The 25,199-nt window shown below is 48.5% G+C and overlaps 1 protein-coding gene across 3 annotated transcripts in view; it reads right to left on the reverse strand.

Moving 5' to 3' along the window:
- OS9 (OS9 endoplasmic reticulum lectin) overlaps nucleotides 1-25,199 on the reverse strand; it is a 124,656-nt gene that overhangs the window by 25,575 nt on the left and 73,882 nt on the right. For all 3 annotated transcript variants that reach the window (XM_063952316.1, XM_063952317.1, XM_063952315.1), the window contains exon 11: nucleotides 12,911-13,132. In XM_063952316.1, the coding sequence (XP_063808386.1) occupies nucleotides 12,911-13,132 (222 nt within the window). The remainder of the gene's footprint in view (nucleotides 1-12,910; nucleotides 13,133-25,199) is intronic.

Genomic DNA, 25,199 nt, shown 5'->3' on the forward strand with positions numbered 1-25,199 from the left:
GAGCCTCACGGGCTGGGGAGCAGTCACTCAAGGAGTAACCTTCCAAGGACGGTGGTCAAGCCTGGAAGCCGGCCTGCCCATCAACATCCTGGAACTAAGAGCGGTCTACAACGGTCTTCTTCAGGCAGACCCTCTTCTGAGAAATCGGCCCATTCAAGTGAAGTCGGACAATGTAACTATGGTGGCTTACATAAACTGACACGGCGGAACGAAGAGCAGAGCGACAATGTCAGAGGTGACAAGAATACTCCTCTGGACAGAAAAATACTTGGAGGCAGACTTCCTCAGCAGACACGATCTCCATTCAAGAGAGTGGGGACTCCATCCGGAGGTGTTCAAGGAAATAACAGATCTTTGGGGCTTACCCCAAATAGACATGATGGCCTCTCGTCTCAGCAAGAAGCTTCTGTGCTATTGTTCCAGGTCGAGGGACCCACAGGCAGTGGACGCCCTGGTGTCTCCGTGGGTGTTCCAGTCAGTGTACGTGTTTCCACCACTCCCACTCATCCCAAGAATCCTAAAGCTCGTAAGGAGAACAAGAGTTCAAGCGATCCTCATTGCCCCAGACTGGCCAAGAAGGGCTTGGTACGCGGACCTTCTGAATCTACTGCACGAAGAGCCTAGGCCTCTTCCTCTTCGGGAGGACCTGCTCCAGCAGGGGCCGTTCGCCTATCAAGAATTACCGCGGCTACGTTTGACGGCATGGAAGTTGAGCACCTGATTCTTGATCGGAAGGGCATTCCGAAGAAGGTTATTCCTATCCTCATACAGGCTAGGAAAGGGATAGAAATATGTCTCTTGGTGCGAGTCCAAGAAGTTTCCTATGGTGGAGTTTCAACTGGGACGTTTCCTTCTCTTCCTGCAAGCAGGAGTGGATATGGGTCTGTGGTTGGGATCTGTGAAGGTCCAGATTTCAGCCCTATCCATTTTCTTTCAGAAACAATTGGCTGCCCTCCCTGAGGTTCAGACCTTTTTGAAGGGAATTCTGCATATCCAACCTCCCTTTGTACCGCCTACGGCGCCTTGGAACCTTAACGTGGTGTTGCAGTTCCTACAGTCGGATTGGTTTGAGCCTCTACAGGAGGTAGAGGTCAAATTTCTTACATGGAAGGCGGTCACTTTGTTGGCCTTGGCTTCTGCTAGACGTGTGTCCGAGCTGGGGGCTTTATCCTGTAAAAGCCCTTACTTGATCTTCCACGAAGATAGAGCTGAGCTCCAAACTCGTCAGCAGTTTCTTCCGAAGGTTGTGTCGGCATTTCATATCAACCAACCTATTGTGGTGCCAGTGGCTGACTCCTCAATTACATCACAGTCCTTGGATGTCGTAAGGGCTCTGAAGATATATGTGAAGAGAACTTCTCGTCACAAAGTCGGACTCTCTGTTTGTCCTATATGATCCGAAGAAAATTGGGTGTCCTGCTTCTAAGCAGACGATCTCTCGCTGGATCAGGTTCAATATCCAGTACGCTTATTCTACGGCAGGACTGCCGTGTCCAAAATCTGTTAAGGCCCACTCTACTTGTAAGGTGGGGTCTTCCTGGGCGGCTGCCCGGGGTGTCTCGGCTGTGCAACTTTGCCGAGCTGAAACGTGGTCTGGGTCGAACACGTTTGCAAAGTTTTACAAGTACGATACTTTGGCCTCTGATGATCTGAAGTTCAGTCAGTCAATCAGTTCTGCAGGAGCCTCAGTGCTCTTCCTCCCGTTCTGGGAGCTTTGGTACATCCCCATGGTACTAATGTGGACCCCAGCATCCTCTAGGACGTAAGAGAAAATAGGATTTTGGTACCTACCAGTAAATCCTTTTCTCGTAGTTCGTAGAGGATGCTGGGCGCCCGCCCAGCAGTTCGTTTTTCTGCAAATGTCATTTGGTTCAGTTCAACTTCGTTTTAGTTGAGTACTGCATTGTTACTTGGTAAGTAATGTTTCAGCTGTTGCCAAGTAGTTCAAGCTAGTTGGCTTGACGTGCTTTGTATGTGTGAGCTGGTATGAATCTCACCACTATCTGTGTATAATCCTTCTCTCGAAGTATGTCGCCTCCTCTGGCACAGTTTCTAGACGGAGTCTGTTAGGAGGGGCATAGAGGGAGGAGCCAGTCCACACTCTCAAACTCTTAAAGTGCCAATAGCTCCTGGGAGACCCTTCTATACCCCATGGTACTAATGTGGACCCCAGCATCCTCTACGGACTACGAGAAAAGGATTTATCGGTAGGTACCAAAATATTATTTATGCACAGCTGCACCAATGCAATTTTACTTACAAACACTAAAAAAAAAAACCTTACAGAATTACCATCGCTTTTTAAGCCTCTCACAATCCTAATATCTCTTACAGTCCAAATACATTTCTGCACCCACTTTATCTACGCTTTTGATTCACTTCAAACTAAATCTACACCCAGAGCCTACACTGCTTTTCTCACCTGCATTTCTTCTGCTCTGATTCCCTTACAGCCTCCACTCCTACTTCCCGTTTCCCTCAACCTTTATTCCTACTTAACACTATGTCAAGGTTTTCTTATACACCCCACATCACTCAGTGTCTACCTAATCATGTATCTTATCCTTCCCCCCCCTAGTCTCCTACACAGCCTCCTCTCCTCTCCTTTCCTGTTACCCCACTTTCACTCACCTCTGCCCCATGGCCCTGCTACCCCACAACTCAGCCCTGCTCCCTCCCTCCCTTCCCTGTCACCTCCCCACACCCCCATCCACATCACACTGACCTCCCTCCCTGCCCACCTCCTGCAGTTTCCCTCCCTAGCTCAGGCACCATCACTACTCTCTCATCACCCTTGCCCTCAAAGTTAATCTCACCTCATCGCTACAGCAACCCTGAAAATCTCATTCACATCTCTCCCACAAACTCATACCCCCTATCCTGTGCCCTCTGGAATGCCAGATCTGTTTGTAACAAACTGGTCCCCACTCATGACCTTTTCATTTCCAACTCCCTGCACCTACTACCCATTACTGAAACCTGGATTACTCCCTCTGACACTACTTCTCCTACTGGAGTCGCCATGGGGGTGGTGTTGGGGTCCTTTTACCTTCTAGTTACTTCTACCAACTCATACCACTAGAACCATCCCTTACATTCTCTACATTTGAGATCCATACTATACGCCTCTTCCAACCAGTCCATCTCAGAGTAGCTGTCATTTAACGCCCCCTCCCCCTCTCCTGGCATTGCTTCCAAATTCATCGACAACTTTACTTCCTGGCTTCCCCACTTCCTCTCTTCTGACATTCCCTCCATTATCCTAGGCAATTTCAACATCCCTATCGATATCCCCATACAATCCCCTGCCTCTAAACTCCTTAATCTCACCTCTTCACTTGGTCTCTCCCAGTGGACCTCCTCACCCTCCCATGTGAATGGGAGCTCACTGGATCTGGTCTTCACTCACTGTTGTGGTATTTCTGATTTTTCCAACTCCCCATTTCCCCTCTCTGACCACCAGCTACTCTCCTTTAACCTATCACTCTCTGTTTCCCCATCGCTACCTCCTAAGGCTACCATCACTAAGCGTAACATTGAGGCTATTGGCACCACATTCCTTTCCTCCTTGTTTGACTCGCTTCTCTCTCCTATTCTCTCTCTCATGCACTGAACAAGCCACTTCCATATATAATGCATCCCTTACTTTTGCTCTTGACTCCACCAACCACTATTCACCCTCGCAAATTAACACTTCAACCCTGGCACAACAAATGTACCAGATATCTGCAAAAATGCTCACGTACTGCTGAGCAACACTGGAGGAAATCACGCTCTAAGGCAGACTTCCTCCATTTCAAACTTGTGCTCTCATCCTTCAATGCTGCCTTTTCACTTGCTAAACAGTCATACTTCAAGAACCTCATCTCCTCCCAGTCTTCCAACTACCGGCGCCTCTTTGCCACTCTCAACTCACTCCTCTGCCCACCTCGTCTCCCTTCCTCACTCTCTGCTCTTGACTTTGCCAGTTACTTCACATCCAAAATTGACTCCATACGTCAAGACATCACATCACAACAGACCATCAGCAACCAGCCTCATCCCATCCCTTACCACCCCTCCCCATCCCTCTCACCAACTCTGACATCTTTCTTCCATGCATCTGGTGAGGAAGTCATGGCCCTCATTCGTTCCTGTCCCCTCACCACTTGACCCTATCCCCTCCCGCCTCCTCCGCTACCTCTCCTTCTGCCTGTTCCGATCTTTCCCACCTTCTCAATCTCTCCCTCTCATCAGGCACTGAACCCTCTGCTTTCAAGCATGCATTCATCTATTCCATTCTTAAAAAACCTACCCTTGATCCAAACACTCTCTCCAACTAATGACCCATCTCTCCTCTCTTTTGCCTCCAAACTCCTTGAGCGTATTGTCTACAACCGCCTTACTTCCTTTCTTTCCTCACACTCACTGCTTGACCCATTCCAGTCTGGCTTCCGTCCTCTCCATTCCACTGAAACTGCCCTTACAAAAAGTATGCAACGACCTCCATGCTGCTAAATCTAAGGGACAATACTCTCTACAAATTCTTCAAGATCTCTCTGTTGCTTTTGACACTGTGGACCACCCTCTCCTACTGCAAGTCCTTCACTCCATTGGTCTGCGTGATACTGCCCTCTCTTGGCTGTCTTCCTACCTCTCTGACCGTTCATTCTCTGTCTCCTCTCATGACTCCACCACCCCCTCACTTCCACTAACTGTAGGTGTACCCCAAGGTTCTGTCCTTGGTCCTCTTTTCTCTCTCTATACGTCCTCACTAGGTAAGCTCATTAGTTCTTTTGGTTTCCAATATCATCTCTATGCTGAGGACACTCAAATCTACCTTTCCTCTTCAGACCTCTCCCCTGCTCACTCACTGATATCTCCAACTGTCTCTCTGCTATCTGTTTGGATGTCCCAGCGCTTTCTTAAGCTTAACATGTCCAAGACCGAGCTGATCATCTTCCCTCCCTCACGCATAAACTCACCTCTTACAATCTCATTATCTATTGATGGCACTACTATCTCCCCTAGCCCCAAGAGCGCTGTCTTGGAGTAATCCTTGACTCCTCCCTCTCCTTCAAACCACACATTCAGCACCTCTCTCAAACCTGCCATTTTCATCTAAAAAATATTTCCAGGATCAGACCCTTTCTGACCCAGGATGCTACTAAGACTCTTATCCGCTCACAGGTCATCTCCAGACTGGACTACTGTAATCTCCTCCTGACTAGCATTCCTGACAAATACCTCTCTCCACTCCAATCTATCATCAGTGCTGCTGCCCGGCTCATTTTCCTCACCAAACACACTACGTCCACCTCTCCTCTCTTACAAGACCTTCACTGGCTCCCCTTCCCTTTCAGAATCCATTTCAAGCTTCTCACATTCACTTACAAAACCCTCACCCACTCCTCTCCCATATACATCTCTGACATCATCTCCCTTTACACTCCCACCCGTCCTCTTCACTCGGCTAATGCTCGCCGACTCTCCTGCCTACTGATTACTTCCTCCTACTCCTACCTCCAAGATTTTTCACGTGCTGCTCCATTTTTCTGGAATTCCCTACCTCTCCCCCTCAGACTCTCCACAAAACTTCAAAAGGGCTCTCAAGACCCACTTCTTCACCAAACCCAGCCAAATCTCATCCTAACCCTCTGTTCCACGCTCTCTATGTACCCCATCTGTGTCACCCTTGTCTGTGTACCCCTCCCATTCAGAATGTAAGCTCTCATGAGTAGGGCCCTCTTCCCTCATGTGCTTATCCTTTTTCTTACTTTAAAAATCTTCAACTGTACCACATCCAGCAGTCTTCTGCCACCTGATACTTATCCCAGTGTCATCTGCTGATGTAGCTATGTTTATTTACCCTGTACTTGTCATCAACTGTAAGTTGCTGTTTTTCTGTTTTGATTATTTGTTTATATACTCTAACTGGACGCTGCGGAACCCTTGTGGCGCCATATAAATAAAGGATAAAAAGATAATAAATAGCAAGCCTGCCATCACTGCATGTGAGGAGACAAAGTGATAGAGAGGACAGCTCACTCAAGCCTGTCAGACCCAGTGAGACTGCAGGCTGTTTATCACAGTGTAACACCGGAGTATTGTCCTTTTTGAGTGTGTATAATTGTGGACTGTCCCCTTTAGTTACACCCCTATAGTGTACGAGTGTCTGGTGGAGCTTGTGTGCCCTTGCTGCTGCAGCTGTAAGCAGAGGAAGGCGTCAAACCGCCGCTGGTCCCACTCTGAGGAAGTTCCAACCCCTACGCCGCCGCCGGAGCTTATATAGTTATTTATACTGGCAAAGTCTCCCTTTTCAGTGTAAAACATCACATTACTGCTAGTACACCCGTGGAGTGTCCCGTATGCCGCACCTAGAACCGGGGGATCCCGCTACTGGTTTGTACTCGCCACTCTTTTCACCTTCAGGCAGCGTTAGGGGTGTGCGGCGTGCTGCGGTTGTGACCACCAAGGTGCAGTGCCCCACAGAACCACCCTCAGGACGGTGGTCCTACAGCGGGGAAGCAGCTTTGACACCTTACAGAGGCCGGTAACTGTCCCCCCGTAACTCCCACGGTGCAGGTATACTGTTGCCCAGACAGTATACCTAAAATAAAGTTTAAAATAAAACTGAAGAAAATTCCTCTGGAGCTCCAAAGTGTGCATCATCTCTTGAGGGTACTTTTTTTCTAAACTGCCTGTGGGAGGGGGCAGAGGGGAGGAGCCAGCACACCCAGTGGAAGAAATTTAAAGTGCACAGGCTCCTTTGGATCCCTTCTATACCCCATCCTAATAAGTAAACCCCAGTATCCCTTACGGATGCCAGAGAAATTATGTTGCAAACACTTTTACGATCTGCCAACCATACAGGCTGTAGACCTTGTACTTGCTTTTGCTAAATAATTATAATAAGAATTTACTTACCGATAATTCTATTTCTCGGAGTCCGTAGTGGATGCTGGGGTTCCTGAAAGGACCATGGGGAATAGCGGCTCCGCAGGAGACAGGGCACAAAAAGTAAAGCTTTAGGATCAGGTGGTGTGCACTGGCTCCTCCCCCTATGACCCTCCTCCAAGCCTCAGTTAGGATACTGTGCCCGGACGAGCGTACACAATAAGGAAGGATTTTGAATCCCGGGTAAGACTCATACCAGCCACACCAATCACACTGTACAACCTGTGATCTGAACCCAGTTAACAGTATGATAACAGCGGAGCCTCTGAAATGATGGCTCACGACAATAATAACCCGATTTTTGTAACTATGTACAAGTATTGCAGATAATCCGCACTTGGGATGGGCGCCCAGCATCCACTACGGACTCCGAGAAATAGAATTATCGGTAAGTAAATTCTTATTTTCTCTATCGTCCTAGTGGATGCTGGGGTTCCTGAAAGGACCATGGGGATAATACCAAAGCTCCCAAACGGGCGGGAGAGTGCGGATGACTCTGCAGCACCGAATGAGAGAACTCCAGGTCCTCCTTAGCCAGGGTATCAAATTTGTAGGATTTTACCAACGTGTTTGCCCCTGACTAAATAGCCGCTCGGCAAAGTTGTAAAGCCGAGACCCCTCGGGCAGCCGCCCAAGATAAGCCCACCTTCCTTGTGGAATGGGCATTTACATATTTTGGCTGTGGCAGGCCTGCCACAGAATGTGCAAGCTGAATTGTATTACACATCCAACTAGCAATAGTCTGCTTAGAAGCAAGAGCACCCAGTTTGTTGGGTGCATACAGGATAACAGCAAGTCAGTTTTCCTGACTCCAGCCGTCCTGGAACCTATATTTACAGGGCCCTGACAACATCTAGCAACCTGGAGTCCTCCAAGTCCCTAGTAGGCGCAAGGCACCAAAATAAGCTGGTTCAGGTGAAACACTGACACCACCTTAGGGAGAGAACTGGGGACGAGTCCGCAGCTCTGCCCTGTCCAAATGGACAACCAGATATGGGCTTTTTTGAGAAAAAAACCACCAATTTGACACTCGCCTGGTCCAGGCCAGGGCCAAGAGCATGGTCACTTTTCATGTGAGATGCTTCAAATCCACAGATTTGACTGGTTTTAAACCAATGTGATTTGAGGAATCCCAGAACTACGTTGAGATCCCACAGTGCCACTGGAGGCACAAAAGGGGGTTGTATATGCAATACTCCCTTGACAAACTTCTGGACTTCAGGAACTGAAGCCACTTCTTTCTGGAAGAAAATCGACAGGGCCGAAATTTGAACCTTAATGGACCCCAATTTGAGGCCCATAGACACTCCTGTTTGCAGGAAATGCAGGAATCGACCGAGTTGAAATTTCTTCGTGGGGCCTTTCTGGCCTCACACCACGCAACATATTTTTGCCACATGTGGTGATAATGTTGTGCGGTCACCTCCTTTCTGGCTTTGACCAGGGTAGGAATGACCTCTTCCGGAATGCCTTTTTCCCTTAGGATCCGGCGTTCCACCGTCATGCCGTCAAACGCAGCTGCGGTAAGTCTTGGAACAGACATGGTACTTGCTGAAACAAGTCCCTTCTTAGCGGCAGAGGCCATAAGTCCTCTGTGAGCATCTCTTGAAGTTCCGGGTACCAAGTCCTTCTTGGCCAATCCGGAGCCATGAGTATAGTTCTTACTCCTCTACGTCTTATAAGTCTCAGTACCTTAGGTATGAGAAGCAGAGGATGGAACACATACACCGACTGGTACATCCATGGTGTTACCAGAACGTCCACAGCTATTGCCTGAGGGTCTCTTAACCTGGCGCAATACCTGTCCCGTTTTTTGTTCAGACGGGACGCCATCATGTCCACCTTTGGTATTTCCCAACGGTTTACAATCATGTGGAAAACTTCCCGATGAAGTTTCCACTCTGCCGGGTGGAGGTCGTGCCTGCTGAGGAAGTCTGCTTCCCAGTTTCCATTCCCGGAATGAAACACTGCTGACAGTGCTATCACATGATTTTCCGCCCAGCGAAAAGTCCTTGCAGTTTTTGCCATTGCCCTCCTGCTTCTTGTGTCGCCCTGTCTATTTACGTGGGCGACTGCCGTGATGTTTTTCCCACTGGATCAATACCGGCTGACCTTGAAGCAGAGGTCTTGCTAAGCTTAGAGTATTATAAATTTACCCTTAGCTCCAGTATATTTATGTGGAGAAAAGTCTCCAGACTTGATCACACTCCCTGGAAATTTTTTCCTTGTGTGACTGCTCCCCAGCCTCTCGGGCTGGCCTCCGTGGTCACCAGCATCCAATCCTGAATGCCGAATCTGCGGCCCTCTAGAAGATGAGCACTCTGTAACCACCACAGGAGAGACACCCTTGTCCTTGGATATAGGGTTATCCGCTGATGCATCTGAAGATGCGATCCGGACCATTTGTCCAGCAGATCCCACTGAAAAATTCTTGCGTGAAATCTACCGAATGGAATTGCTTCGTAGGAAGTCACCATCTTTACCAGGACCCTTGTGCAATGATGCACTGATTTTAGGAGGTTCCTGACTAGCTCGGATAACTCCCTGGCTTTCTCTTCCGGGAGAAACACCTTTTTCTGGACTGTGTCCAGAATCATCCCTAGGCACAGCAGACTTGTCATCGGGATCAGCTGCGATTTTGGAGTATTTAGAATCCACCCGTGCTGTTGTAGCAGTATCCGAGATAGTGCTACTCCGACCTCCAACTGTTCCCTGGACTTTGCCCTTATCAGGAGATCGTCCAAGTAAGGGATAATTAAGACGCCTTTTCTTCGAAGAAGAATCATCATTTCGGCCATTACCTTGGTAAAGACCCGGGGTGCCGTGGACAATCCAAACGGCAGCGTCTGAAACGGATAGTGACAGTTCTGTACCACGAACCTGAGGTACCCTTAGTGAGAAGGGCAAATTTTGGACATGGAGGTAAGCATCCCTGATGTCTCGGGACACTATATAGTCCCCTTCTTCCTGGTTCGTTATCACTGCTCTGAGTGACTCCATCTTGATTTGAACCTTTGTAAGTGTTCAAATTTTTTTAGATTTAGAATAGGTCTCACCTAGCCTTCTGGCTTCAGTACCACAATATAATGTGGAATAATACCCCTTTTCTTGTTGTAGGAGGGGTAATTTGATTATCACCTGCTGGGAATACAGCTTGTGAATTGTTTCCCATACTGCCTCCTTGTCGGAGGGAGACCTTGGTAAACCAGACTTCAGGAGCCTGCGAAGGGGAAACGTCTCGACATTCCAATCTGTACCCCTGGGATACTACATGTAGGATCCAGGGGTCCTGTACGGTCCCAGCGTCATGCTGAGAGCTTGGCAGAAGCGGTGGAACGCTTCTGTTCCTGGGAATGGGCTGCCTGCTGCAGTCTTCTTCCCTTTCCTCTATCCCTGGGCAGATATGACTCTTATAGGGACGAAAGGACTGAGGCTGAAAAGACGGTGTCTTTTTCTGCAGAGATGTGACTTAGGGTAAAAAACGGTGGATTTTCCAGCAGTTGCCGTGGCCACCAGGTCCGATGGACCGACCCCAAATAACTCCTCTTCCTTTATACGGCAATACACCTTTGTGCCGTTTGGAATCTGCATCACCTGACCACTGTCTTGTCCATAAACATCTTCTGGCAGATATGGACATCGCACTTACACTTGATGCCAGAGTGCAAATATCCCTCTGTGCATCTCGCATATATAGAAAATGCATCCTTTAAATGCTCTATAGTCAATAAAATACTGTCCCTGTCAAGGGTATCAATATTTTTAGTCAGGGAATCCGACCAAGCCACCCCAGCTCTGCACATCCAGGCTGAGGCGATCGCTGGTCGCAGTATAACACCAGTATGTGTGTATATACTTTTTATGATATTTTCCAGCCTCCTGTCAGCTGGCTCCTTGAGGACGGCCCTATCTATAGACGGTACCGCCACTTGTTTTGATAAGCGTGTGAGCGCCTTATCCACCCTAAGGGGTGTTTCCCAACGCGCCCTAACTTCTGGCGGGAAAGGGTATACCGCCCATAATGTTCTATCGGGGGGAACCCACGCATCCTCACACACTTCATTTAATTTATCTGATTCAGGAAAAACTACGGTAGTTTTTTCACATCCCACATAATACCCTCTTTTGTGGTACTTGTAGTATCAGAAATATGTAACACCTCCTTCATTGCCCTTAACGTGTGGCCCTAATAAGGAATACGTTTGTTTATTCACCGTCGACACTGGATTCAGTGTCCGTGTCTGTGTCTGTGTCGACCGACTAAAGTAAACGGGCGTTTTAAAACCCCTGACGGTGTTTCTGAGACGTCTGGACCGGTACTAATTGTTTGTCGGCCGTCTCATGTCGTCAACCGACCTTGCAGCGTGTTGACATTATCACGTAATTCCCTAAATAAGCCATCCATTCCGGTGTCGACTCCCTAGAGAGTGACATCACCATTACAGGCAATTGCTCCGCCTCCTCACCAACATCGTCCTCATACATGTCGACACACACGTACCGACACACAGCACACACACAGGGAATGCTCTGATAGAGGACAGGACCCACTAGCCCTTTGGAGAGACAGAGGGAGAGTTTGCCAGCACACACCAAAAACGCTATAATTATATAGGGACAACCTTATATAAGTGTTTTCCCTTATAGCATCTTTTATATATTTCTAACGCCAAATTAGTGCCCCCCCTCTCTGTTTTAACCCTGTTTCTGTAGTGCAGTGCAGGGGAGAGCCTGGGAGCCTTCCCTCCAGCCTTTCTGTGAGGGAAAATGGCGCTGTGTGCTGAGGAGATAGGCCCCGCCCCTTTTTCGGCGGGCACGTCTCCCGCTCTTTAATGGATTCTGGCAGGGGTTAAATATCTCCATATAGCCCCCGGAGGCTATATGTGAGGTATTTTTAGCCAAAAAAGGTTTTCATTTGCCTCCCAGGGCGCCCCCCTCCCAGCGCCCTGCACCCTCAGTGACTGCCGTGTGAAGTGTGCTGAGAGGAAATGGCGCACAGCTGCAGTGCTGTGCGCTACCTTAAGAAGACTGAGGAGTCTTCTGCCGCCGATTCTGGACCTCTTCTCGTTTCAGCATCTGCAAGGGGGCCGGCGGCGAGGCTCCGGTGACCATCCAGGCTGTACCTGTGATCGTCCCTCTGGAGCTAATGTCCAGTAGCCAAAGAAGCCAATCCATCCTGCACGCAGGTGAGTTCACTTCTTCTCCCCTAAGTCCCTCGTTGCAGTGATCCTGTTGCCAGCAGGACTCACTGTAAAATAAAAAACCTAAGCTAAACTTTTCTAAGCAGCTCTTTAGGAGAGCCACCTAGATTGCACCCTTCTCGGCCGGGCACAAAAATCGAACTGAGGCTTGGAGGAGGGTCATAGAGGGAGGAGCCAGTGCACACCACCTGATCCTAAAGCTTTACTTTTTGTGCCCTGTCTCCTGCGGAGCCGCTATTCCCCATGGTCCTTTCAGGAACCCCAGCATCCACTAGGACGATAGAGAAAATGCAATTCTATGCAGTACTGGACATACTGTACCTCCATTCTTGAAACCAATTAAGCCACAAGAAGTAAAACAAGGTTCATGTCTGCTCAGTTTCTATAGACAGAACATTACTGCATCACTGGAATCACCCAACAATGGGGGTATTCTATTCTAATAGGATCGCCGGGGGTTATCTTATTAGCCACGATGCCGGCACTTATGTCTGATTATGCTTTGGGAGCCTCAGGCATCCGAAGCATTGTCCCTAATAAACAGCCACCAGGCCCGCGATAACACATGGGATCGGGGACTTATCCCTGAACCCATGTGTTTTCGTGCGATCATGCGTCCAATTTCGGCCGATCAAAACAGCTTCTAATTGGATACCACAATAATGACCATCGGTCATTCATTGCGATATCTGGACATTTTGATCAGCCGAAACTGCATCAGCGCTAATAGGACACTGCCCAATATCTCAAACGTTAAAAGACCTGGGGCTTACCTCATCAATGATATTGTCAAATTCCTTCTCCATTTCTGTTTTCACAGTTTCCTTTATCTGCGATTCCTCAGATTTTGGAAGCAGAATGTTTTCTAGCTCCTTCTCAAACTCCTGCATGAGGGCCTGTTCTTCATCCTCTGGATCTGTCATTTCAGCCTCTGAATTAGTATCTCCTCCCCTATTCAACTTTTTGTTCTCAGCATCAGAGTCGTCATCCTCCTCCTGCAACAGAAATCTTGCTCTTAGCTTATAAAATCGTCATGAAGATTGATACTTTGAAACTGAACACTTCAAGCAACAGTTTAACTACAGTTTAAATCAGTTTGTGCTACTAAAATTAACTTGCAAAAAATAAGATTTTAAACCTACCGGTAACTCTTTTTCTCGTAGTCCGTAGAGGATGCTGGGAACTCCGTAAGGACCATGGGGATAGACGGGCTCCGCAGGAGACATGGGCACTTTAAGAAAGACTTTAGATCTGGTGTGCACTGGCTCCTCCCTCTATGCCCCTCCTCCAGACCTCAGTTAGAGAAATTGTACCCAGAGGAGACGGACAGTACAAGGAAAGGATTTTTGTTAATCCAAGGGCAAGATTCATACCAGCCACACCAATCACACCGTATAACTTGTGATATACTATCCAGTTAACAGTATGAAAACAACATAGCATCAGTCCAAGACCGATGAGACTATAACATAACCCTTATTTAAGCAATAACTATATACAAGTCTTGCAGAAGTAGTCCGCACTTGGCGCCCAGCATCCTCTACGGACTACGAGAAAAAGATTTACCAGTAGGTTTAAAATCTTATTTTCTCTCACTTCCTAGAGGATGCTGGGAACTCCGTAAGGACCATGGAGATTATACCAAAGCTCCCAAACGGGTGGGAGAGTGCGGAAGACTCTGCAGCACCGATTGAGCAAACAGGAGGTCCTCCTCAGCCAGGGTATCAAACTTTTAGAACTTTGCAAAGGAGTTTGAACCCGACCAAGTAGTAGCTCGGCACAGCGGTAGCGCCAAGACCCCTCTGGCAGCCGCCCAAGAAGAGCCCACCTTCCTAGTGGAATGGGCCTTGACCGATTTAGGTAACGGCAATCCCACCGTAGAATTAGTCTGCTGAATCGTGTTACAGATCCAGCGAGCAATAGTCTACTTTGAAGCAGGGGCACCAATCTTGTTGGTTGCATATATGACAAACAGTGCTTCTGTTTTTCTGACTGTAGCAGATATGGCCACGTAAATTTTCAAAGCCCTGACCACATCAAGGGACTCGGGATCCTCCAAGTCACGCGTCGCCACAGGCACCACAATAGTTCATATGAAAAGGATGAAAACCACTTTTGGCAGGAATTGAGGACGGGTCCGCAATTCCGCTCTATCCATATGGAAAAACCCGATGGGGGCTTTTATGTGATAAAGCCGCTAATTCAGACACTCGCCTAGCCGAAGCCAAGGCTAATAACATGACCATCTTCCAAGTGAGATTTTTCAACTCCACCGTTTTAAGTGGTTCAAACCAGTGTGACTTAATGAAACACCACGTTAAGGTCCCAAGGCGTCACCGGAGGTACAAAAGGAGGCTGAATATGCAGTACTCCCTTCACAAAAGTTTGTACTTCAGGGAGAGAGGCCAATTCCTTTTGAAAGAAAATGGATAAGGCCGAAATCTGAACCTTAATAGATCCTAATTTTAGGCCGAAATTCACTCCAGTTTGCAGGAAGTGAAGGAAACGGCCCAGATGGAAATCTTCCGTAGGAGCATTCCTGGCCTCACACCAAGAAACATATTTTCGCCATAAACGGTGACAATGTTTAGATGTCATGTCCTTCCTAGCCTTTATTAGCGTAGGAATGACCTCATCCGGAATACCCTTATCTGCTAGGATCCGGCGTTCAACCGCCATGCCGTCCAACGCAGCCGCGGTAAGTCTTGGAATAGACAGGGCCCCTGTTGCAACAGGTCCTGTCGTAGAGGAAAAGGGCACGGATCTTCTGTGAGCATTTCCTGCAGATCCGGATACCAGGTCCTTCGTGGCCAATCTGGAACAATGAGGATTGTTCTCACTCCTCTTTTTCTTACTATTCTCAACACCTTGGATATGAGAGGAAGAGGGGAAATACATAGACCGACTGGAACACCCACGGTGTCACTAGGGCATCTACAGCTACTGCCTGAGGGTCTCTTGACCTGGTACAATACCTCTGTAGCTTCTTGTTGATGCGGGACGCCATCATGTCTATCTGTGGCAGTTCCCACTGACTTGCAATCTGTGCGAAGGCTTCCTAAAGAAGTCCTCTCTTGGATGCAGGTCGTGTTTGCTGAGGAAGTCTGCTTCTCAGTTGTCCACTTCCGGAATGAACTGCTGAAAATGAGCTTACATGATTTTCCGCCCAGCGGAGAATCCTGGTGGCTTCTGCTAATTCCACTCTGCTCCTTGTGCCGCCTTGGCGGTTTACATGAGCCACTGCGGTGATGTTGTCTGCCTGGATCAGAACCGGTAGGTCGCGAAGCAATGCTTCCGCTTGCCGAAGGGCGTTGTATATGGCCCTCAGCTCCAGGATGTTGATTTGAATACAAGTTTTTTGACTTGACCCAAAGACCTTGGAAGTTTCTTCCCTGTGTGACTGCTCCCGCACCTCGGAGGCTCGCGTCCGTGGCTACCAGAATCCAGTCCTGGATGGCGAACCACTCTGCAGCCACCATAGGAGAGACACCCTGGCCCTAGGGGACAGGATGATTAACTGATGCATCTGTAGGTGTGATCCGGACCACTTGTCCCGTAGATCCCATTGGAAAGTCCTCGCATGGAACCTGCCGAAGGGAATGGCCCCGTAAGATGCCACCATCTTTCCCAGGACCCGAGTGCAGTGATGCACTGACACCTGTTTTGGCTTTAATAGTTTTTTTTTACCAGAGTCATTAGTTCCTGGGCCTTCTCTATCGGAAGATAAACCCATTTCTGGTCCGTATTCAGAATCATACCCAAGAAGGGCAGACGAGTCATAGGAACCAACTGTGACTTCGGGATATTGAGAATCCAGCCGAGTTGCTGTGACACCTTCAGCGAAAATGACACGCTGTTCAACAACTGCTCTTTTGATCTCGCCTTATTAGGAGATCGTCCAAGTATGGGATAATTGTGACTCCTTGCTTGCGTAGGAGCACAGTCATTTCCGCCAATTACCCTGAAATTGGTAATGACAATACTGTACCGTAATTCTCAGGTACGCCTGATGGGGTGGATAAATGGGAACATGAAGGTATGCAGCCTTTATGTCTAGATACACCATAAAATCCCCCCCTTCCAGGCTGGCGATGATCGCTCTGAGCGATTCCACCTTGAATTTGAACCTTTTCAAGTATAGGTTCAGAGATTTTAATTTTAAAATAGGTCTGACCGAACCGTCCGGTTTCGGGACTACAGCCAAGGTTGAGTAATATCCCCTTCCTTGTTGAAGGAGGGGAACCTTGAGCACCACCTGTTGGAGATACAATGTGTGCCTCCTCGCCGGTTTTCCTTATCGGCACCTCTTCGAATTCCAGCTTGTAACCCTGAGAAACAATTTCTATTGCCCAGGGATCCACCTGTGAGTGAACTCCGATGTGGCTGAAGAGTCGAATACGTGCTCCCACTGGGGCGGACTCCCTTAGCGGAGCCCCAGCGTCATGCGGTGAATTTAGTGGTGGCCGGGGAGGACTTCTGTTCCTGGGAACTAGCTGTGCCCTGCGCCCTTACCTCTGGTAAGAAAGGACGCTCCTCGTACTTTGTTTTTCTGCGACCGAAAGGACTGCATTTGATAATGTCGTGCTTTCTTAGGCTGTGAGGGAATATAAGGCAAAAGATCAGATTTACCAGCTATAGCTGTGGAGACCAGGTCAGAGAGCCCTTCTCCACACAATTCCTCACCCTTGTAAAGGTAAAACCTCCATATGCCTCTTTTAGTCGGCATCACCTGTCCATTGCATGTTCCACAGGACACGTCTAGCAGAAATAGACATAGCGTTGACTCTAGAACCCAGTAAACCAATGTCTCTTTGAGCATGTCTTATATATAAGACATATCTTTTATATATCCTAGGGTCAATAACATGGTATCCTTATCTAGGGTTTCAATCTCCGCTGATAAGGTATCTGTCCACGCTGCTACAGCGCTATAAACCCATGCCGACACAATCACCGGTCTGAGTAGTGTATCAGAATGTGTGTAAATGGACTTCAAAGTACTTTTCTGCATGCTATCGCAGGATCCCTGAGGGTAGCTGTATCTTGGTATGTCAGCGCTACCTTTTGGGTAAACGTGTCAACGCCTTATCCACCCTAGGGGAGGATTCCCATCGTATCCTAGCCCTAGCAGGGAAAGGATACGCCATGAGAATTCTTTTGGGAAACTGCAGTTTCTTGTCTGGAGATTCCCTCTCTTTTTCACACAATTCATTTGGTTCATGAAAGGGGGGAAATGTTATCTCAGCTTTCTTCCCCTTAAACATGTGTACCCTCGGTGTCAGGGACAGATGGGTCATCAGTGATATGCAAAACATCTTTTATTACAATAATCCTATATTGAATACTTTTCTGCCAGTTTTGGCTGTAACTTTGCATCATCGTAGTCGACACTGGAGTCAGACTCCGTGTCGCTATCAGTGTCTATTATTTTGGATAGTGGGCGTTTTGAGACTCTGAAGGTCCCTGCGACATAGGGACAGACATGGGTAGATTCCCTGTCTGTTCTCTAATCTTTTGTGCAATAAATTTACCTCAGCACTTAATTCCACATATCCAGTCAGGTGTCGGCGTTGTCGACGGAGACACCACACACACACACATTTGCTCCATCTCCTCCTTAGAAGAGCCTTTTACCTCAGACAAAGTGTTTACCCAGTAGCGCTGTAATACTATTATTTGCTGCCGATTATGTGCCCCCCCCCCCTCTTCTCTGAAACCCCCTTTCACCGTGGATAAGCAGGGGAGAATCCGGGGAGCTTCCTCTCAGCTGCGCTGTGGAGAAAATGGCGCTGGGGTGAGTGCTGAGGGTGAAGCCCCGCCCCCTCGGCAGCGGGCTTCTGTCCCGCTTAAATATAATAAAAACTGGCGGGGGCTCTCTATATATACAGTGCCTAGATGTATGTATGTATGTATGTATGTATGTATGTATGTATGTATGTATGTATGTATGTATGTATGTATGTATGTATGTATGTATGTATGTATGTATGTATATATATATCTTTTGCCAGAAATGAGGTTTATATTGCTGCCCAGGGCGCCCCCCCCTGCACCCTTACAGTGACTGCCATGTGTGAGGTGTGTGGGAGCAATGGCGCACAGCTGCACTGCTGTGCGTTACCTCAGTGAAGATCATGAAGTCTTCTGCCACCTCTGAAGTCTTCTTTTCTTCTCATACTCACCCGTCTTCTATCTTCCGGCTCTGTGAGGACGACGGCGGCGCGGCTCCGGGACAAACTCCAGGGTGAGACCTGTGTTCCGACTCCCTCTGGAGCTAATGGTGTCCAGTAGCCTAAGAAGCAGAGCCTTGAAACTCAGAAGTAGGTCTGCTTCTCTCCCCTCAGTCCCTCGATGCAGGGAGTCTGTTACCAGCAGGCTCCCTCAAAATAAAAAACCTAACAAATATACACTGCTCAAAAAAATAAAGGGAACACTAAAATAACACATCCTAGATCTGAATGAATGAAATATTCTTATTAAATACTTTGTTCTTTACATAGTTGAATGTGCTGACAACAAAATCACACAAAAAATAAGATTTTACTTACCGATAAATCTATTTCTCGTAGTCCGTAGTGGATGCTGGGGACTCCGTCAGGACCATGGGGATTAGCGGCTCCGCAGGAGACAGGGCACAAAACTAAAGCTTTAGGATCAGGTGGTGTATACTGGCTCCTCCCCCTATGACCCTCCTCCAAGCCTCAGTTAGGATACTGTGCCCGGACGAGCGTACACAATAAGGAAGGATATTGAATCCCGGGTAAGACTCATACCAGCCACACCAATCACACCGTATAACTTGTGATCTAAACCCAGTTAACAGTATGACAAACGTAGGAGCCTCTGAACAGACGGCTCACAACAAATAACAACCCGATTTTTTTGTAACAATAACTATGTACAAGTATTGCAGACAATCCGCACTTGGGATGGGCGCCCAGCATCCACTACGGACTACGAGAAATAGATTTATCGGTAAGTAAAATCTTATTTTCTCTGACGTCCTAAGTGGATGCTGGGGACTCCGTCAGGACCATGGGGATTATACCAAAGCTCCCAAACGGGCGGGAGAGTGCGGATGACTCTGCAGCACCGAATGAGAGAACTCCAGGTCCTCTTTAGCCAGGGTATCAAATTTGTAGAATTTTACAAACGTGTTCTCCCCCGACCACGTAGCTGCTCGGCAGAGTTGTAATGCCGAGACCCCTCGGGCAGCCGCCCAGGATGAGCCCACCTTCCTTTTGGAATGGGCCTTGACAGATTTAGGCTGTGGCAGGCCTGCCACAGAATGTGCAAGTTGAATTGTGCTACAAATCCAACGAGCAATCGTCTGCTTAGAAGCAGGAGCACCCAGCTTGTTGGGTGCATACAGTATAAACAGCGAGTCAGATTTTCTGACTCCAGCCGTCCTTGAAATGTATATTTTCAATGCCCTGACAACGTCCAGTAACTTGGAATCTTCCAAATCACTAGTAGCCGCAGGCACCACAATAGGCTGGTTCAGGTGAAACGCTGACACCACCTTAGGCAGAAACTGAGGACGCGTCCGCAGTTCTGCCCTGTCCGAATGGAAAATCAGATATGGGCTCTTATACGATAAAGCCGCCAATTCTGATACTCTCCTGGCTGAAGCCAGGGCCAGTAGCATGATTACTTTCCATGTAAGATATTTCAAATCCACCGATTTGAGTGGCTCAAACCAATGGGATTTGAGAAAATCCAAAACTACATTCAGGTCCCACGGAGCCACTGGGGGCACAACCGGGGGCTGTATATGTAGTACTCCTTTTACAAAAGTCTGGACTTCAGGAACTGAAGCCAATTCTTTCTGGAAGAAAATCAACAGGGCCGAAATTTGAACCTTAATGGACCCCAATTTGAGGCCCATAGACAATCCTGTTTGCAGGAAATGTAGGAATCGACCCAGTTGAAATTCCTCCGTGGGGGCCTTCCTGGCCTCACACCACGCAACATATTTTCTCCAAATGCGGTGATAATGTTGTGCAGTCACCTCCTTCCTGGCTTTAACCAGTGTAGGAATGACCTCTTCTGGAATGCCTTTTTCCTTTAGAATTCGGCGTTCAACCGCCATGCCGTCAAACGTAGCCGCGGTAAGTCTTGAAATAGACACGGTCCCTGCTGAATCAGGTCCCGTCTTAGAGGTAGAGGCCACGGATTTTCCGTGAGCATCTCCTGAAGTTCCGGGTACCAAGTTCTTCTTGGCCAATCCGGAGCCACGAGTATCGTTCTTACTCCCCTTTGCCGTATAATTCTCAGTACTTTGGGTATGAGAGGCAGAGGAGGAAACACATACACTGACTGGTACACCCACGGTGTTACCAGAGCGTCCACAGCTATTGCCTGAGGGTCTCTTGACCTGGCGCAATACCTGTCCAGTTTTTTGTTGAGGCGAGACGCCATCATATCCACCTTTGGTTTTTCCCAACGGTTCACAATCATGTGGAAGACTTCTGGATGAAGTCCCCACTCTCCCGGGTGTAGATAGTGTCTGCTGAGGAAGTCTGCTTCCCAGTTGTCTACTCCCGGAATGAACACTGCTGACAGTGCTATCACATGATCTTCCGCCCAGCGAAGGATCCTTGCAGCTTCTGCCATTGCTCTCCTGCTTCTTGTGCCGCCCTGTCTGTTTACGTGGGCGACTGCCGTGATGTTGTCCGACTGGATCAACACCGGCTGACCCTGAAGCAGGGGTTTTGCCAGGCTTAGAGCATTGTAAATTGCTCTTAGCTCCAGTATATTTATATGAAGAGACATCTCCAGGCTTGACCATACTCCCTGGAAGTTTCTTCCCTGTGTGACCGCTCCCCAGCCTCTCAGACTGGCATCCGTGGTCACCAGGACCCAGTCCTGTATGCCGAATCTGCGGCCCTCTAACAGATGAGCACTCTGCAACCACCACAGAAGAGACACCCTTGTCCGTGGCGATAAGGTTATTCGCTGATGCATCTGCAGATGCGATCCGGACCATTTGTCCAGCAGATCCCACTGAAAAGTTCGTGCGTGGAATCTGCCGAATGGAATTGCTTCGTAAGAAGCCACCATCTTTCCCAGGACTCTTGTGCATTGATGCACAGACTTTTCCTGGTTTTAGGAGGTTCCTGACAAGTTCGGATAACTCCTTGGCTTTCTCCTCCGGAAGAAACACCTTTTTCTGAACCGTGTCCAGAATCATTCCCAGGAACAGCAGACGTGTTGTCGGGGTCAACTGAGATTTTGGAAAATTCAGAATCCAGCCGTGTTGTTGCAGCACTACTTGGGTTAGTGCTACTCCGTCCTCCAGCTGTTCTCTGGACCTTGCCCTTATCAGGAGATCGTCCAAGTAAGGGATAATTAATACGCCTCTTCTTCGCAGAAGAATCATCATTTCGGCCATTACCTTGGTAAAGACCGGAGGTGCCGTGGACAATCCAAACGGCAGCGTCTGAAACTGATAATGACAGTTTTGCACCACGAACCTGAGGTACCCTTGATGTGAAGGGCAAATTGGGACATGCAGGTAAGCATCCTTTATGTCCAGGGACACCATAAAGTCCCCTTCTTCCAGATTCGCTATCACTGCTCTGAGTGATTCCATCTTGAACTTGAATTTTTGTATGTACAGGTTCAAAGATTTCAGATTTAGAATAGGTCTTACCGAGCCGTCCGGTTTCGGTACCACAAATAGCGTGGAGTAATACCCCTTTCCCTGTTGTAGGAGGGGTACCTTGACTATCACCTGCTGAGAAAACAGCTTGTGAATGGCTTCCAATACCGTCGCCCTGTCTGAGGGAGACGTTGGCAAAGCAGACTTTAGGAACCGGCGAGGGGGGAGACTTCTCGAATTCCAACCTGTAACCCTGAGATACTACCTGCAGGATCCAAGGGTCCACCTGTGAGCAAGCCCACTGTGCGCTGAAATTCCTGAGTCGACCCCCCACCGCTCCTGAGTCCGCTTGTACAGCCCCAGCGTCATGCTGAGGGCTTTGCAGAACCCTGGGAGGGCTTCTGTTCCTGGGCAGTGGCTGCTTGCTGCCCTCTCTTACCCCTTCCTCTGCCCCGGGGCAGATATGACTGTCCTTTTGCCCTCTTGTTCTTATAGGACCGAAAGGACTGCGGCTGAAAAGACGGTGTCTTTTTCTGTTGGGAGGGAGTCTGAGGTAAAAAGGTGGATTTTCCGGCAGTTGCCGTGGCCACCAGATCCGATAGACCTACGCCAAATAATTCTTCCCCTTTATACGGCAATACTTCCATATGTCGTTTGGAATCCGCATCACCTGACCACTGTCGCGTCCATAAACTTCTTCTGGCAGATATGGACATCGCACTTACTCTCGATGCCAGAGTGCAAATATCCCTCTGAGCATCTCGCATATAAAGAAAAGCATCCTTTAATTGCTCTATAGTCAATAAAATACTGTCCCTATCAAGGGTATCAATATTTTCAGTCAGGGAATCCGACCAGACCACCCCAGCACTGCACATCCAGGCTGAGGCGATGGCTGGTCGCAGTATAACACCAGTATGTGTGTATATACTCTTTAGGGTAGTTTCCAGCCTCCTATCAGCTGGATCCTTGAGGGCGGCCGTATCAGGAGACGGTAACGCCACTTGTTTTTTGATAAGCGTGTGAGCGCCTTATCCACCCTAGGGGGTGTTTCCCAGCGCGCCCTAACCTCTGGCGGGAAAGGGTATAATGCCAATAACTTTTTTGAAATTAGCACTTTTCTATCTGGGTTAACCCACGCTTCATCACATACATCATTCAATTCCTCTGATTCAGGAAAAACTACAGGTAGTTTTTTCACCCCCCACATAATACCCCTTTTTGTGGTACTTGCAGTATCAGAGATATGCAAAGCCTCCTTCATTGCCGTGATCATATAACGTGTGGCTCTACTTGAAAATACGTTTGTTTCTTCACCGTCGACACTAGATTCAGTGTCCGTGTCTGGGTCTGTGTCGACCGACTGAGGTAAAGGGCGTTTTACAGCCCCTGACGGTGTCTGAGACGCCTGGGCAGGTACCAACTGGTTTTCCGGCCGTCTCATGTCGTCAACTGATTTTTGTAATGTGCTGACATTATCACGTAATTCCATAAACAAAGCCATCCATTCCGGTGTCGACTCCCTGGGGGGTGACATCACCATTACCGGCAATTGCTCTGCCTCCACACCAACATCGTCCTCATACATGTCGACACACACGTACCGACACACAGCAGACACACAGGGAATGCTCTTATCGAAGACAGGACCCCACTAGCCCTTTGGGGAGACAGAGGGAGAGTTTGCCAGCACACACCCAAGCGCTATAATATATATGGGAACAACCTTATATAAGTGTTGTATCCTTATAGCAGCTTAAATATATAAAATATCGCCATAAAAAGTGCCCCCCCTCTCTGTTTTACCCTGTTTCTGTAGTGCAGTGCAGGGGAGAGTCCTGGGAGCCTTCCTCACAGCGGAGCTGAGCAGGAAAATGGCGCTGTGTGCTGAGGAGAATAAGCCCCGCCCCCTATTCCGGCGGGCTTTTCTCCCGTAGTTTGTAATATCTGGCAGGGGTTAAATACATCCATATAGCCTCAAGGGCTATATGTGATGTATTTTTTAGCCATAAAAAGGTATTTACATTGCTGCCCAGGGCGCCCCCAGCAGCGCCCTGCACCCTCCGTGACCGTTGGTGAGAAGTGTGTGACAAACAATGGCGCACAGCTGCAGTGCTGTGCGCTACCTTCAAGAAGACTGAAGAGCCTTCTGCCGCCGGTTTCTGGACCTTCAATCTTCAGCATCTGCAAGGGGGGTCGGCGGCGCGGCTCCGGGACGAACCCCAGGGTGAGACCTGTGTTCCGACTCCCTCTGGAGCTAATGGTGTCCAGTAGCCTAAGAAGCCAATCCATCCTGCACGCAGGTGAGTTGAACTTCTCTCCCCTAAGTCCCTCGAAGCAGTGAGCCTGTTGCCAGCAGGACTCACTGAAAATAATAAACCTAAAAACTTTTTCTAAGCAGCTCCTTAAGAGAGCCACCTAGATTGCACCCTGCTCGGACGGGCACAAAAACCTAACTGAGGCTTGGAGGAGGGTCATAGGGGGAGGAGCCAGTACACACCACCTGATCCTAAAGCTTTAGTTTTGTGCCCTGTCTCCTGCGGAGCCGCTAATCCCCATAGTCCTGACGGAGTCCCCAGCATCCACTTAGGACGTCAGAGAAATTATCAATGGAAATCAAATTTATTAACCCATGGAGGTCTGGATTTGGAGTCACCCTCAAAATTAAAAAGTGGAAAAACACACTACAGGCTTAAAATAAGAATTTACTTACCGATAATTCTATTTCTCGGAGTCCGTAGTGGATGCTGGGGTTCCTGAAAGGACCATGGGGAATAGCGGCTCCGCAGGAGACAGGGCACAAAAAGTAAAGCTTTAGGATCAGGTGGTGTGCACTGGCTCCTCCCCCTATGACCCTCCTCCAAGCCTCAGTTAGGATACTGTGCCCGGACGAGCGTACACAATAAGGAAGGATTTTGAATCCCGGGTAAGACTCATACCAGCCACACCAATCACACTGTACAACCTGTGATCTGAACCCAGTTAACAGTATGATAACAGCGGAGCCTCTGAAAGATGGCTCACAACAATAATAACCCGATTTTTTGTAACTATGTACAAGTAATGCAGATAATCCGCACTTGGGATGGGCGCCCAGCATCCACTACGGACTCCGAGAAATAGAATTATCGGTAAGTAAATTCTTATTTTCTCTATCGTCCTAGTGGATGCTGGGGTTCCTGAAAGGACCATGGGGATTATACCAAAGCTCCCAAACGGGCGGGAGAGTGCGGATGACTCTGCAGCACCGAATGAGAGAACTCCAGGTCCTCCTCAGCCAGGGTATCAAATTTGTAGAATTTTGCAAACGTGTTTGCCCCTGACCAAGTAGCAGCTCGGCAAAGTTGTAATGCCGAGACCCCTCGGGCAGCCGCCCAAGATGAGCCCACCTTCCTTGTGGAATGGGCATTTACATATTTTGGCTGTGGCAGGCCTGCCACAGAATGTGCAAGCTGAAT

This window comes from Pseudophryne corroboree, chromosome 2 (genome assembly GCF_028390025.1).
Source record: "Pseudophryne corroboree isolate aPseCor3 chromosome 2, aPseCor3.hap2, whole genome shotgun sequence".
NCBI classification, from domain to species: domain Eukaryota; kingdom Metazoa; phylum Chordata; class Amphibia; order Anura; family Myobatrachidae; genus Pseudophryne; species Pseudophryne corroboree.